The sequence below is a fragment of the Barbus barbus genome, assembly GCF_936440315.1.
Source record: "Barbus barbus genome assembly, chromosome: 18".
NCBI lineage: Eukaryota > Metazoa > Chordata > Actinopteri > Cypriniformes > Cyprinidae > Barbus > Barbus barbus.
The window spans coordinates 1,007,489-1,023,583 of NC_136746.1; the positions used below are offsets into that span (position 1 = coordinate 1,007,489).

At 36.7% G+C, this 16,095-nt stretch overlaps 1 protein-coding gene across 1 annotated transcript in view; it reads right to left on the reverse strand.

Annotated features, from left to right (window-relative positions):
• Positions 1 to 16,095, reverse strand: part of LOC306883959 (uncharacterized protein) — a 35,007-nt gene that overhangs the window by 14,322 nt on the left and 4,590 nt on the right. The window contains exon 2 of the mRNA XM_079439509.1: positions 1,028 to 1,093. Within this exon, the coding sequence (XP_079295635.1) occupies positions 1,028 to 1,093 (66 nt within the window). The remainder of the gene's footprint in view (positions 1 to 1,027; positions 1,094 to 16,095) is intronic.

The following is a 16,095-nucleotide window of genomic DNA, read 5'->3' on the forward strand; positions in this document are numbered from 1 at the left end:
ACTACAAAAATTAACGTAAATACAAAATACAAAACAGAATTTCTGAGATTTTTTTTTATGCAATTAAATAATTAAACGTGCTTAAACACAAAATTTGATGATAAAACAGAAGGAAAACATTTCATAGGGCCCCTAAACATGTAATTTGTTAAACTTTTAATAAATTGATGTTAAATTGTATAACTTTCATGATTTTAATTAATTAAAAATTCTTTCTGATCAATAAAATGTAATTTAACTATTTAAAAAAAGAGCCCAGAAAAATTCACTGAAAAAAAATGCAATCAAGAAAAATTAAAACGGAAAAAAATGGAATTTGGAAGAAAAAAGACTGAAGAAAAAAAAAGGATTTCATAGGGCCCTATGAGGGGATGGACTGAAACTCGTCTGGCCACTGGACTACATTATTGCGCAGCCCTCATGCTGGTACATCAGCAAAAAGCTGTTGATGTGTGGGAGGGGACAAATATAATGCGTCTGATTAAATGATAAATACTGCAACATTCCAATAAGATATAAGAACTGTCCATTTCCACTGGCAGGAAAATGTGGATAGCTGACAGAAATTATTCAACCTTTCCTGGTGAGATTCCTTCTAAAAACCCTCTGGATAAAACCTGTCTAGTGATCGCAAATGCAGTGTAGTCCCGTAAAGAATGAATGAATGAATATAGCGCTTTTATTGTGTATTGCCATATACCCAAAGCGCTTTACAATCATGTGGGGTCTCTCCTCAACCACCACCAGTGTGCAGCATCCACTTGGATATGTGAATGTTTGATAATGTAATGAAAATATGTTTGATAATGGAGGCATGTGGTTCTCAACTTAATTAAAACCACATCATTCGCTCTACCATTACAGTAGAAAAGGGAACATGTTTTATGCTTTAATATTGAGTATTTTTGAGGCACTTTGTTTTCTAATGAGCTTCCTCACACATTTCCATTTACTGCCTTCAGTTACAGTAAACAATGCCTTTGTGTTCATTTCTGAACTAATGGAATATCATCTCAGAGAAACATACCTTTTAAAAGCCTGATCTCCTCCAGAACTTGCGTTTCAAGAAACACTTCCAAGATATTGTCAAGACCTATTCAGAGAAGAAAAGATGCGTTCAAGTAAAGTTTCTTACAGCCTGACAGACTCAAACACATGTAATAAAACTAATTAATAATGATCAAAAATAAACACACTAATAAGAACATATGCACAAGAATAAATGATTGCAATTATTTGAAGTGAGAGAAAGGAGGAGTGAAAACTTCAGAGCTTTTTAAAGCAAAGCATCAAAAATGAAAAGCTATTAAATATGGATAATGCATAATTAGTCCATAAGGACAGACAGATAGGGATTAATGAATGCAATTCCTTGGAACGAGTGGAAAGTTGAGTGCAAAATTCAGATTTCTTTAAAGCATAAAATTAAAATTCATGCTATTTTCTAAATGAATGTTACTGATCTTATTAGGAACGATTCAGTCATGCATATTTTTTTTTTTTCTGAGATCGTAACATTTATCAAAATGCCACAACTGGATCTTCTGGTGAGATGACTTCTCTCTGGCAACTTATACTGAGTTTCTCCAATAACGTAATTCATAACATTAATAATTATTAGGGGTGACCGATTATCGGAGCCGATATAAAAATAAAACAATTATAATTCTGTCATTGATTACTCACCCTCATGTTGTTCCAAGCCTGTAAGACCTCCGTCAGAACACAAATGAATAAATATTTTTGATTAAATCTGAGCTCTCAGACCCTCCATAGACAGCAAGGATCCTTACACGATCAAGGTCCAGAAACGTAGCAAGGAGATCGGTAAAATAATTAATGTGACATCAGGGGTTCAACCGTAATTTTACAAAGCTACGAGGATACTTTGTGCACAAAAGAAAAAAAAAGACTTTATTCAAATTCGTCTCCTCCGCGTCACCCTAGCGCCATTTTGGAGAATATCCGTTGGACAGAAACTGCGTACGCATTGATCGTGTAAGGACAACTTTCTGTCTGTGAAGGGTCTGAGAGCTCTCAGATTCCATCAAAAGTCTTAATTTGTGTTCTGATGATGAACGAAGGTCTCACGGGTTTGAAACGACATGAGGGTGAGTAATTAAATGACAGAATTTTCATTGTTGGGTGAACCAAAAATCTCTTTAAGCATTTTTATGATTATCGGTATCAGAATAGCAGAATCCAGTCATTTAAATGGAATTTACTGTATAATGCGGAATGTTATGGAATTTGTCAAAGTTTGGATGAATTAACGTGACGGTCACGGTGTTTTCAGCATCTGCCGTCTCACTAAATGAGGACATAAATACATACATCTCCAGAACTGCTCTGAGAGTCACTTCGTGAACATTTGACAGTAGGGGTGTAAGAAAATGTCGATACACGCGAGTATCGCCATATTTTGTTTGGTGATACTGTATCGATTCTCCAAAACAGAACATCGATATAAAAAAAAACAATCATACAAGATACGTGGCAGTTGTTTCATTTTGAGTTCATATCCCGACCGCTAGTCTTCATCTCTGAACTTAAACAGTGACAGGAAATACTAGCATCAGGGCACTCCACTAATGTTAGCGTTAATAGTTTGCTGCCAGTAATGGAGGATGAAAGAATTGTTCCAGTTCTCGTTTCGATGTACAAAGCTGAAGTGTGGCACCATTTGGGCTTTTGTGGTAATGTCCGCCCCGGGACCGCGGCGCGAGCGCAACCTTGGTTCTGCCGCTTGCCGCATCCCGTGTTGAGGAGCCTTTGCGCGGGGCGCGGCGCGCGGTAGAGTCCCGTGCGGCTGCAGCTTTCTCTCGTGTCGGGGGTGTTTTGTGCAGTTGGGGCGGTGCTCGCACCGCGATCTCAGCGATTCCACGCGGAATACAAACGGAAAAACCTGTGAAATCCAAGTTGAAAAGTTCTGAGAATGTTTAACATCTGTATTTATTTGATTGTTTTACAATTGATTTGTTTTCTTTAGGAATCCTGCAAGCACTTTATTTTTCATTGATATTAAGCAGATGTAACTTTTTGTTCAGATCAAATGTTATGACATCGCATGTTACAATTGTAAACTTACACTGTGAACTAGGGGTGGGCGATATGGGAAAAATATTATATCACTTTTTTTTTTAGAAATATCACGATTTTATCACGATTCTTTGTCATGTTAGTTTTACTATTTTGGTTTTACAAGTTGTCTGAGCATTACAGCCAAACTAGAAACACAAAGATGCATGGCAGATATTTAGGCCAAAGTGGGCGAAGATAAAAAAAATATTTTTAATTATTTTCTTTCTTATTAAAAAATAAGAACAAAGATACACATTACAAATACACATAATATACAAATAAATCAAACAGTGCTTTATTTTCAGGTACAATAGGTGTATTTAGCAGAGCATTCAATGAGACTGAATGAACAAATATAAAAATAAAACACTAGATAGACTGATTCCTAAAGCAACTGTATTAAAGATTTTCAGTCAAGAATAGAGAGTGATTTTTCTCTTTGCGTTTGTTTTTTCTAAGGTTAAAGGAATAGTGTCATCTGTCTGTCAATTCTGTCATAATGCTTTATTTTTATACCATCATTTACTCAAAAGTTGTTTTAAACCTGAATGAGTTTCTTTCTTCTGCTGAACATAAATGCTATTTTGAAGAAGGTGGAAAAGCAAGCAGTTTCTGGTCCTCAGTGACTTCCATAGGATTGTTCTTTCTATCAAAGCCAATGTGGACCAGCAACTGTTTGGTTACCCTCATTCTTCAAAATATCTTCTTTGGGTTCAGCACAAGAAATTAATAGAGGTTTGGGACAACATGTGAGTGAGTAAATAATGACAGAAATTAAATTTTAGGGTGAACTATCCCTTTAATGACAGTCGACAGCATGTTTAGTGTCCTGTCCCTTTAAGAGCTGCACGCATCTAATATACAGGCACGCATCCGTTTCTCTCTTAACTATTTACTTTCATTTTAGAGATAACCAACTGAGTCTGTATGTAAATGTGTTTTGACAGTATTAGCGCAAAAGATAAGTTAGTTGAGTAATCAGGCGCTGTTAGACAGGGTTTTTAGTGCGCGTGCTTCAGGTGTATGTGCTCAGAAAAAGCACACGTCAGACCAGCACGCGAATTAAACATTTAACCAGCAAGGCTTGTGTGCAAATAATGTACTTTTGCGATCGCGAATAAGTGCAGTGTCCTGTCAGAGTAACTCTACTGCTGTATGTCGTGTTGTACAGTATATAGAGACGGAGACCAGAACTGTCATTACTACCATATTTCTTCAAAAGCAGATCGTGGAGACATTTTTATCGTCCACGATCTAAAATCGTCATATCGCACACCCCTACTGTGAACCTTTAAAGTAGAGTCTATAAATATAAATTTTTATAAAATACATTTTATACATACATTTAACTAAAGAATCATGCAATTGGCGTTTGCATATGGCGGTGTGTTCTTAATGACAGCTTTCCTAAAAAATCCTATTCCTAAAATAAGAAATATCCCAATATATTGCCTTGCTTACAGTATTGCAATGTATCGTATCGCAACCCCTGTATCGTGATACATATTGTATCGCCAGATTCTTGCCAATACACAGCCCTATTTGACAGTTTCATTTGAGTCAAAATATAAGTTCGGTTTATCTTAAAGAAACTGTCAGAAATATATTACTGTGGCGCAGTAGAATATACATAATACTACTACAATTACTACAACTTTTGTTTAAAGGAATAAATCACACAATACTCTATTTTTTACGTTTTATTTTAATAGTAAAATTTACTTTTTTGTTTGCCAAAAAATAAAGATTTTAACTGTAATTTCATTAAAATAAATGAAATTAATATGTTATGCCTTCATTTGCACTGTATTGTAATAGGCCAAGATAATGATGACAAAAACTGAGACATTTTAATAGGCTATTGAACTGTGTCTATAATAGGCTATTAGTGTTATAGTTTCATGAAAATAGTTGTGGTCTTAACTTCTACAATGGAGTTATGAAGACAATTAAATTACTTACACTTATTACATGATGTTTTAAAGTTAATGATTTATGTGCATTAGATGATGAATCAAATACATTTTAGTCATCAGAGAATAATTAATGAGGAATTATGAGAGGTTATGCTATTACACATTTCTAACATGGAAATTACTGAAGCCAAATACTCCAATACTTCCATTTGCCCAAGCAGTTTAGCTGTAGTACAGTATTCATAGGCTTAAGCATGAAGCAGACAGTGGCCCCACTTTTAACTCTTTATATTACCCTTATTGTAGATGGATGCACGGGGGAAGACAAGAGTAAGAAGTGGGAGTACTACACTCAACCAACACCAGGCAAGGCAGTTTTTGTCAGAGCCCTTGTTTTTCTTAATCCTGACATTAATTAGCATTTTTACACCAGATATCGGTTATCAATCTACTTGATCTGTAATAATCGGTATGACCCTGAATAACACATATCGGTCGACCGCAAGTAATTATAGTAGTAATAAATAGCCCCTTCACAATTGATTGCAAGTTTGCATTGAGTACAAATGTCTGAACATCCAATCAACAACTGATGCACAGCATCAAACAACTAAGCATAAAACAAACCTAATCCTAACCATTAACAGCATGTTATCAATTATACGTGACATTCACAGTCAAAACCTGAAATATCAATTCTTATAAATTGTATTCTTTACCAATATATTGAACCATCTCTTTATATTTTTCTAAACCCCTTAAAATAGAGTCCAGATATCAGAAAATATGACATGGAAAGCCTGAAACAGATCACAGCAGTATAGCCATACACAGGCTATCAGTCATCAGCAATGTGGTAAACATGTGTGCCAGTATGCATATGATTTCATATGAAGCGTCCGTAAGGCATTATTATGGTTGATAAGAGCAAATAATGGAGATGAGCTGTTGATCATAATTAGCATGGCCATAAGTTGGCTGTGTACAGAAAGTTTCAAGTTACTTGAATTAATAATTACTATATGAAAAACTTAATCTTTAAAACGTTACGGATCTAAACGCACAACTTAAAAAGGGTTTTGTTCTTTTGGTAAAAACTTATTTTTTTCATGGTAAGGTTGACATTTGCACGGAATTGTTCATTACTGGTATTTAAATGTACAATTACACTGTAACAAAGCAGGGTTCCCACTCTTCTTGAAAGTACTTGAATTTCAGACATATGGATTCTAAATGGGATTCTAAATAGGTCCTTGAAAGTGCTTGAATTAAATTTAGTTTATGGCGCTATTTCAAAATTGTCCTATATGTGCTGTCACAGAACGAAACGGCACAAATAATTGGGGTGGAGATGGGGTAGTGCGAAAAAAACTTAGCGTGTGTTGATGTGCAGCCTAGAGTTTTCTTGAGCCGCTCCCGCTGAGTGTCTGACCATTACCGCCCGCTCCCGCAACATGTGTCCCGCTCCCGCAAACAGTCTAATATTGTATATCATTTTCGCGCTATTAATTTGAATGAGCGCTCGCAGTTTACTTTCACTTTCGATTACACAATCACGCACACTCTGTGTAAAGTGAGCACATCTTTACAGTGCGTGAATTAGACACGTTGATATTCTGATCATATTTATTTCCAAGATCATTTGACCAATTCCAAACCACATCAATTTTAATAACTACTATTAATTTAGTAATGAATCATTTATAAGTGATATATAATTGTCTATGAAGGCTGGAAGTGAAAAACTCCTTATTCATGTGTGCAGAATTATTAGGCACATTTTCTTTTACAGATAAAATGAGCCAAAAAAGAGATTTAACTGAAAAGTCAAAAATTATTAAATCCCCAATGAGAAATATTCAAAACTAATGCAATACAGAAATTGTAAAGTTAAGACATGACCATTGGTCAGCGAAATGCTCATTGGTTACAGCGGGGTTAGACAAAAACAGGTGGAGAAGATAAGACACACGGTAACTGCAAAATAATTAAGAATTAATGTGAAGAATTAGGTGTAAACCATCAAACATTTAGTCTCCAGCACCACCATTTTCCAGAACTGCAACCTTCCTGGAGTCTCCAGAATTATAAGATGTCAGGTTCTCAGAGACTTTGCTTGTGTAAAAAATCCCAAAAAATGACCCTCACTTAATGAGAATAACATGCTGAAGTGTTGTGAAATACATGAAGACTAATTTTTATAGGCTTTATAGACGGATAAGTTGAGAGCAGTGTTAATTTTGACAGCAAATGTTTTAGTTTTAGTCATAGTCTTTTGACTAAAATGCCATATAGTTTTAGTCATATTTTACTAATCTGAGTTGTTTTTAGTTTTAGTCTCGTTTTAGTTGACTAAATATCATAAGATTTTTAGTCGACTAAATCTACAGTAAATTTAGTCGGCTAAAATCTAATGGTTTAGTTACAGTGCATTTATTAAGCATTTCTCTAAAATTTCCAAACTCATTATATAGGTTTGATATTGTTTTTTATCATGATAGACTGCAATTTAACTGCGGTGACACACAACATGCCTTTGATCAAATTAAATAAAACCACTTCTCATAAAGAACAGGAATATGGTCTTCTTTTTAATGAAATACCAATGGTTATATAGGCTAATTATGCATTCTTTATAGCAACTTGTTTATCATTCTTTCAAGCAGACATATTTATTTCTATAAATAAATTTAGATGAATCTTTAGGGCTACTAAAGTTTTTCAGTCAAGAGCAGTGAGTGATTGTGTGTCTTTCTTTTGTTGCTTGATTAACATCAATGACTCGGACAATAGCAACTAAATTAGGCTGCTATCCCTTTAAAACCGAATGCATGGTGACGGATGCAATGTAGGCCTACTGATACACGTTCTCCCTAATGTTTACGTTCACAGCTGTGTTTACGTGAATACGGACATTTCGACATCATTTTGTGTGTATTTCTCCGTTCATGCGACGTGAAAGAGTACTCACGTGCTGTGTGATGCACTTTCTGTGTGTGTATGCTTCAGTGTCTGCGCTCAGAAAACATGACCGAATTGAGTTCTCTCTTGCGTCGTCAGATTTATGCATATGTCTGCTCTCCTCTTACGCCCACATATTGACATTTTTTTATGTTTTATGCGCCGTGCAGCAAGTGTATTTTAGCTTATGTCCCGCCGGTTCATATGTTTGCATCTAACCTTCTATGCAGCAGATTCGTTCTGAATGAATCTCTTCCCAAATTGTCCCTCCCTAACATTTTAGATTAGATAGATTTGTCATAATTTTTGTCATTCAAAAAGAGTTTTCGTTCATTATCGTCTCGTTGTCGTCAGTGAAAAAAATGTCGTTGATGAAAATTATGATAAAGTATTGGTCAACGAAATTAACTCTGGTTGAGAGTGACTCTTGATGGACCAGCACCACATCCTCTTGTACCACTGTTTGAAGAATTGATCTTCCAGAATAGCAGGAAGTTTTAGGAGCTCATTTTTAGTCAATCTCTGCAAGACAGACTTTTCAGGATAGGAGATGGACTAAAAATGAACTCCCAAAACTTACTGCGACATGGAGCTAAGGAGAAAATGTAGAACTTGAAAAATAAGAAAAACTGCTTAGTGGAACGCGTTTACAGTTTAAAAGCAAATAGAAAGTCCTATTTTTTATTTCTTTTCTTTATATTTATTTGCAGATTTGCACATGCACAATGTTTAAAATGTTCATGACATATTTTTTTTTTAATATTGAAATGTTGAGCACCTGCATTCCTCTAGGTCAAAGATGAAAAAAATGGGATTTACAAAATAATTTTGACTTGAGTTGTTTATTAATGAGTAACGTCTCTATTGAGAGAACATGCTAATTTTTAATGTTAACAGGTTTACAGTGTTGTTACAACATTTAACCACTTTTTATTAATTTAAAAATTGTGAAATTCTTTCATATTTAAATCTTGTACAAGAACTACAGCAAAAAACTGTTTTGTTTTTTGTAGTTTTCTGTTTTTCTAAAAATATTTTAGAAATTGTATTTGAATGTTACCAGTATTAACTTCAATGGATTTCATTAAATTCTTCGAACACGACTACTCAAAACGGTCTTAATTTATGAAACCTACACATTCAAAACATTATTACTCTGAAATGTTTAATGTAAATGTTAAGTGTAAGTAAAATGTTTAGTACTGTAAGGTCTTTCATGACACTACATTCGCTGGCATGTGAATTTGATAGGTGCTTGATATAAAATAAATGGTGCTTAAAAAGTCCTTGAAAGTCCTTGAATCTGGTGTTCATGAAAGAGTGGGAACCCTGAACAAAGACACTGACAAATAAAGCATAACTTTTTTATGATAATCTAATACACTTGGATGTGTGTCAAAACAACGCATAAGATCTGATCTGTCACTACTTCCATTCAATAATGGCTTCAATAGCGGCTGGCATTTGTTTGCTCACTATAAGCAACAGTTGGCAATAAATCTTAGGAGAAATGAATGAGGAACACTGCGAGGAACTCCACATAATCACTAGTGTATGATGGCTCCTGACATTTGTGGGAATGGTGGCAGGTCATGTGAGTTTACCTTGGTTTACCATGATATGTGTACTACAAACAGTACATTTTAAAATGAGTCCAACCTCAGTGGATCAGGCAGTGCATTTCATTTTTTACACCATAAAAATAACACTTTTTACATATTGTTGCTGTTGAAGGTAAATTGAATTGCATCCCAACTAGGGATGTTAATTTGCAATCATTCCCATAATTGATCGTTGTTTAAATGAACAGGCTTCCACTCTCCACACAAACTGAGATATAGGCTAGCGCACATTATTATTATTATAGCGCAGGTTTAACGTTTAAACATTGTTATATGCTTGAACTGTTTTAGTATATCTATAGATGTTATTTTAGGCAAGTCGTGATGATATGAGAAGGCTAAATTGATCAAACATAGGCTATGATCAGCTCATGCCGCTGGCCGCTTGGTCGTTACTTAAAAAAAAACTTAGTCTATTTAACGAACAAAAATGCTCCAAACATTTTTCTAAATGAACTTAATAAAAAAACTAAACGAAATATAATAATTTTGCCATTACACACAAAACTGAACTATTTTAATAGCCGAAACAGTAGTACAAACTGTTTTAGGAGAAGGGGGAAAAAGACGGGCTCGGGCCGGTAATTCTGATCAGCTGTCGGACACAGGCCGGGCTAGAGCCTGAGCGTCTCGGGCCAGGGCCGAAATTTGAGGCCCATGCAGGGCTCTACAGCACAATTTTGGGGGGGTTTTCCACTGGGTACAGTACATGGTACTTTTTTTAGTACCACCTCGGCCGGTTCCAAGTGAGCCGTACCATTACCAAAACATGACGTGTAAACTCTGCTGATCACTGATTGGCTGGAGAGAATCGTCTCTGCCTGCGTCATTCAACTTGCGGCACGAGACACAACAAACCCGCTAGATTTAAATCAGCACAGCCAGCGAAGGATCGAACGCAACGGTTTTGAATGGGCGCACCTTTTTTTAACGACAAAAAATGGCTGTTTCGTTGTTTGTTGAGGAAGTACAGATGTTCCTCTCGTTGATAGCCGAGGAGCGGATCCAGTGAGAGCGTGATGGAGCGAAGCGGAATTGAAAAGTTTTTCAGCAGTCATGGCAGTAGAGGCGGCGCAACTATAACGACACGTCAATAATCCCGCTCGCTCTAAAAGCGGTACTAAACGTAAACCGAGCCGAACTGAGCCATGCCGTTCTGTTCTGAACCGAGCCGAGTCCAGTTAAAGTGCCATTATACAGCTAGTCAGCTAACTGTGTTCTGTAGCATCTGCGCTATGTTGATACAACTATCTTTTGGATCCAATGTAATTATTTCCCACATCCAAGTTCCACGTTATAATATGCAAAAGTCTGAACATTAATCTCTTAATTTTACAATAAATTGTGAAATTTACCCAAAATAAAGGCTTAAACATCTAAAAAATGCACAGTTAAGGAGGTCCTGTTTTGGTGAAAGTTTTTAGACAGTTTTCAATATGGCCGCCAGACAGAGCGAACACATGGAGACTCATATCTCAGCGTGCAATGATCTGATTGACTTCAAATTATAGCTATATAGTAACAAACATACCAATTGGTTAAGACATCAAGTAGGATAATAAATTATTTTCTCTTTTTATAATCTGATCTCAAAAATAGAAGTGTGCTTAATGGGTACGTTTACCCTATATTTTTTAATCAAAGTAGAAATCCCTTTACTAAATGTAAACTTAACTGCTTCACTTCCACTTTAAACTTTTAAGTTCTCAACTTTTGATTTTTACAGTGTAGGCACAATTCACCCAGAATGCACTTTTGTGTTGACAAAGATGCGACGTGAGCAGTGGAATAGGAAAAGATGCAAGAAAATCACTTTTATAAGGTGTCTGAACACAGTGTGTGAAAACAACCAGCCTATCATGTTAAAAATCCACCAACTCTTTTTTTATAATCTCTATAAATCATGAACAGTCTCTCCAAACGAGCTGTTTCAGATTCTCCCTCTGTTCACGTCACCGAGGGGAGAAGTCCCACCCATTTGTGACGCTCTCTGCTCTATTAGCATAAACACAGCCCTGAGTGAGACGCTGCGGTCTGCCATTACTGGAGATATATACACTGTCAGCGCCAGAGAGGCTTTACAAGTGTTGTGTTTTGGGATACACGTTTATTTGTAAAAGCTAGCACTGCTAATGCCAGAGCTTGAGCTCTTGAAGCTCCACCCTCTTCTCCAGGAGCACCAGCTCATTTGCATTTAAAGCAACATAATCAGCGCGTTTGGGCTCATACCCTAAAAGTGGCAACTTTAACAAGCTATAAAAATGTATCAGTGGGGTATATTGAGCTAAAACTTCACATATACGCTCTGGGAACATCAGAGACTTATTTTACATCTTGTAAAAAGGGGCATAATAGGTCACCTTTAACATTTACATTATGTAGACAACTTCAAGTGTGCTGCACTTGGAATAGAATTTTCTTTAAATAGAGGCTTAATAAGGAAAAAGTTACTTGAATCATGTTGTAGATACATTTTCAAGTTGACCAGACAAAAACCGTATACAAATAGAGAATCGGTCAAATGTTGTGTAAAAAGAAAAAAGGTTATTTTTTTGCCATATCGCCCAGCCCTAATGTGATGATGATTAAGAGTAGGGCTGGGTATCGAGTGCGATACTTTAAGCACCGACCGAATCGTCTCGATACTACAGAGTATCGAAAAAATCATTTTCTTTCGGTACCAAATTTCGATACCCAAGAGGATAATCTTGTCCACGTCAGTGAGCCAGTAAACGCACAGCATCCGTAATGTGCCCGGATCAAATGCTGGTGACTGGTTCCGGCGGTTACGCCCACTCGCTCACAGAGCTTGTCAAATGTGAGGCTGTTACGTACCCTACAATTTAACGCATAGCATAATACATTTAACGTAACATTAAACCATGTTTAAGCGTTCTAAAGTATGGCTACATTTTGCCAAGATTGACGGCAACAGCGTGAGATGCAATATTTGTAAAAAGGTTATTGCGTCCAAGACTGGTAACACTTCGAATATGATGAAACACCTGACAGTACACGGAATTAATTTAAAAGCAGAAAGTTGCTCCGTGTTTGACTGCAAGAGCATCATGCTGGTGCAGACATCCTCCTCTCAGAATTTTCCTGACTCTGAGCCTTCAACAACATTCGTCGTCGCAACACCAGCGTCGTCCTCCTTGACTGATGAGGATACCGGCGCGATGGCTGAGGCTCCGACAGCTAAACAAACATACAAAATCGGCTAACTTTTAGCGCTACATGCATGTGTACCGTTAAAGTTAAGTTTAAGTTTGTGCGTGGTCACTTCATTAATCCTTTTTCGGACCTAACGTACGCTATGTACTGTTTCAATGGCTTTAAATACCTAGCTAAGTTGATACTACAATGCTTTAAGGTTAACAGTAAATGATCAAGTTTATCTCACATTAAACTTCTTATTTAAATGTCCTTATGCTTGGCTGCATTAACAGTTTAGCTTGCATGTTTTTCCCCTCTTCACATTAATGTTATAGACTCTGCTCCTGCTGACCTTGGAATTGGGAGACCATCAAGTGTTAATCCATTTACACTGGCAGAAAAAGGAAAAATGAACAAAGAAAGAAAAGATGAATGCCACAGGGCCGTTACAAATGTTATTGTTAAAGGTTTGCTGCCTTTTTCTACTGTGGAGGCAAGTACAGTAAACTGTACTATAATTTATGTTGTAATATTACCATTAAGGCTGTTGGCCAGGTTTGTAGGTAGTCTCTTGACCTAGTTCATTTTTAACCTTTTATAATAAGCAGCAGTGATAAAATAATGCTAATTTTACTTTTTGTATTTGATGATGTCAACTATAGGGAGATGATAAGCACCTTAAACCCCAGATATCAGTCCCCCAGTCGAGACATGCTCTCAAATACCCTCATACCTGCATGGTATGCAGTTGAAAAAGAAAATGTCAAGAGACAGTTACAAGATGTGAGGGATGTGGCTGCGACTGCTGATGGCTGGACCAGCATTGCACAGGACCACTACCTTACAGTGTCAGTTCACTATGTGAGAGAGGGATCTATGAAAGAGAAGGTCCTACACACAAGGGCAGTATACACATCCCAGACAGGGGACATTGTAGCAGAAGAGATAGGAGATATCCTTGATGAATTCAATATAAAGAACAGAGTAGTTGCTGTGACAGTGGACAATGCAGCAAACATGGATGTAGCAGTAAAAAAGATGAGTATTAAAAAAATGAGCTGCTTTGCTCACACTCTCAGAAGCTTTACACCATTATCTCAGTCTCACAGTGGGCAGGAAGGATCAGAGCAATGGTGGTGTGGCTGAAAAGACCCATCCTTAAAGAGAAGCAGTGTCTTCTCGGTAGGTACAAATCACAATAGATGAACCGTAGTGCAAAACTCTTTGGCCAAATAGTTAATAAAAATCCTTTGCTAAATCATGCAGTAAAACATTTCTGCAAATAAACAGCCACTTTAATAGCCACACACACAGTTCCCTGCCATCCAGGCCACCTCCATGGACCCTCGGCTTAACAAATTAATGGACAAGGACAGGTAAAAACTCTTTTCTTATTCTGGATGCTTATTCCATTTTCAGTGTGAACTATTTTGCTCATAAATCTATAGTCCAGCTAATGAATCTGATTATATTTTACAGACTCCAGAGACTTTCTGATGAGGATTTTAGAAAAGCAGAACAGTTTGTGAAAGTTACAAAGATACTTTACACTTCAAGCCTCTGCGTCTCTGCTGAAAGGAGCCCAACCTTGGCACAGATTCTGCCTATCCTAAATAAACTCCAGCACCACTTCACAGTGAATGAAGAGGACTCCTCCTTCACAAAGACCATCAAGAACACTATTTGGAATGACCTCTCAGGGGATACCAGGTGTGTAGAGTAATCCTGTTGAATTTGCTCTTGTTTTCATTAGGATTATTCAGTGACTGACTCATAGCGTTTTTGTCTTGAAGGATGACAAAATTAGAGTTTTTGGAGGAGGGCACAGCCTTGGATCCGAGATGCAAATCAAAAGTGGCAGATGAAGTGTGGACCAGACTGGAGGAGGAGCTGATGAAAAGAACCTCTGAACAGGTGTTAATTCATATTGGTAATCTTCTACTTCTCTTGAATTGTAGATCAATGTGTGTGAGCTTTTTTTATTGAATACAGACTCCGACTGAGCAGATAGAACAGAGAGAGAGCAGGTGACCAAAATGACAGCTCTGATGAAGAAAGTGCATCTGCAACAACAGCACTGGTAAGAAAATATAAAGAAATCCTATTTTTTTTTTTATTTAGAAAAAAATTAAACTTGTTTGCTTTTACCTTGTGTTTTATATTTTTCTTTATTTCTTTAGTTATTTGTTCATAGAAAAGGCCAAAGCTCTCTGCCCTTGAGGAGCTGTTTGCTGCGGAGGACATGGCAGTTGAAGCAATAATGCAGACCACTGTCAGCAGCACTACAGAGATCATTCAGACAGAGATACATAAGTACAGACTGCTTCTATCTACACTGCCCTCAGTAAGTCCAGTAACTTGCTTTCAGAATTGGCAACAAGGTATCTTTGTGTGCAAGCATCATCCACACCCTCAGAACGTACTTTTTCCACTGCTGGAGACATTATCAGCCAGGAGCGGGCTTGTCTGTCTCCTGAAAACGCAGACATGCTCATTTTTCTGAAGAAGAACTGTTGAGTGATTTCAGGTGATCTTAAAGGGATAGTTCACCCAAAAATTGAAATTCTGTCATTAATTCCTCAACCTCATGTCACTCCAAATCTGTAAGAACTTCATTCATCTTCAGAACACAAATAAAGATATTTTGGATTTAATCCAAGAGCTCTCTGATCCTCTCATAGATTCACTGGATATGCATTTTTCAATGCCCAGTTAAATAAGTCCATGTGATATCAGTGGTTCAACCGTGATTATATGAAGCTGCGAGTATACTTTTGTGCTCAAAGTAAACAAAAACTATATAACAAAAAATACACTGATATCACATGGACATATTTGACTATGATTTCGGTACTTTTCTGGGCACAAGAATGCATATCCAGTGAATCTATGAGAGGATCACGAAAGCTCTTGGATTAATCCAAAATACCTTCATTTGTGTTCTGAAGATGAACGAAGTTCTTACAGATTTAGAGTGACATGTGGTTGAGGAATTAATGACAGAATTTACATTTTTGGGTGAACTAACCCTTTAAGCAGCAGTGAGCCTCAAAAATACTTAAAACTGTTTGCACTGATATATTTATTAAAACTGTTTGCAGTGATATATTGTGTTAACTACTGTTCGTTTTGTGCTTTTCTGTTCCTTTCTTTATTGTTCTTAGAGATAAGCCTGAGAAAAGTGTCACAAACATCCTGAAAAAATAAAACCAAAGTTTCTCTGAGATAATGTGTTATGTAATCTTGTTAAAACATATTTCTTAAAATCGGTATCGGAAAAAGTATCGTCCAGGAACCGGTATCGAATTCAGGGTATCGGTATCGAAAATTTTGGAACGATACCCAGCCCTAATTAAGAG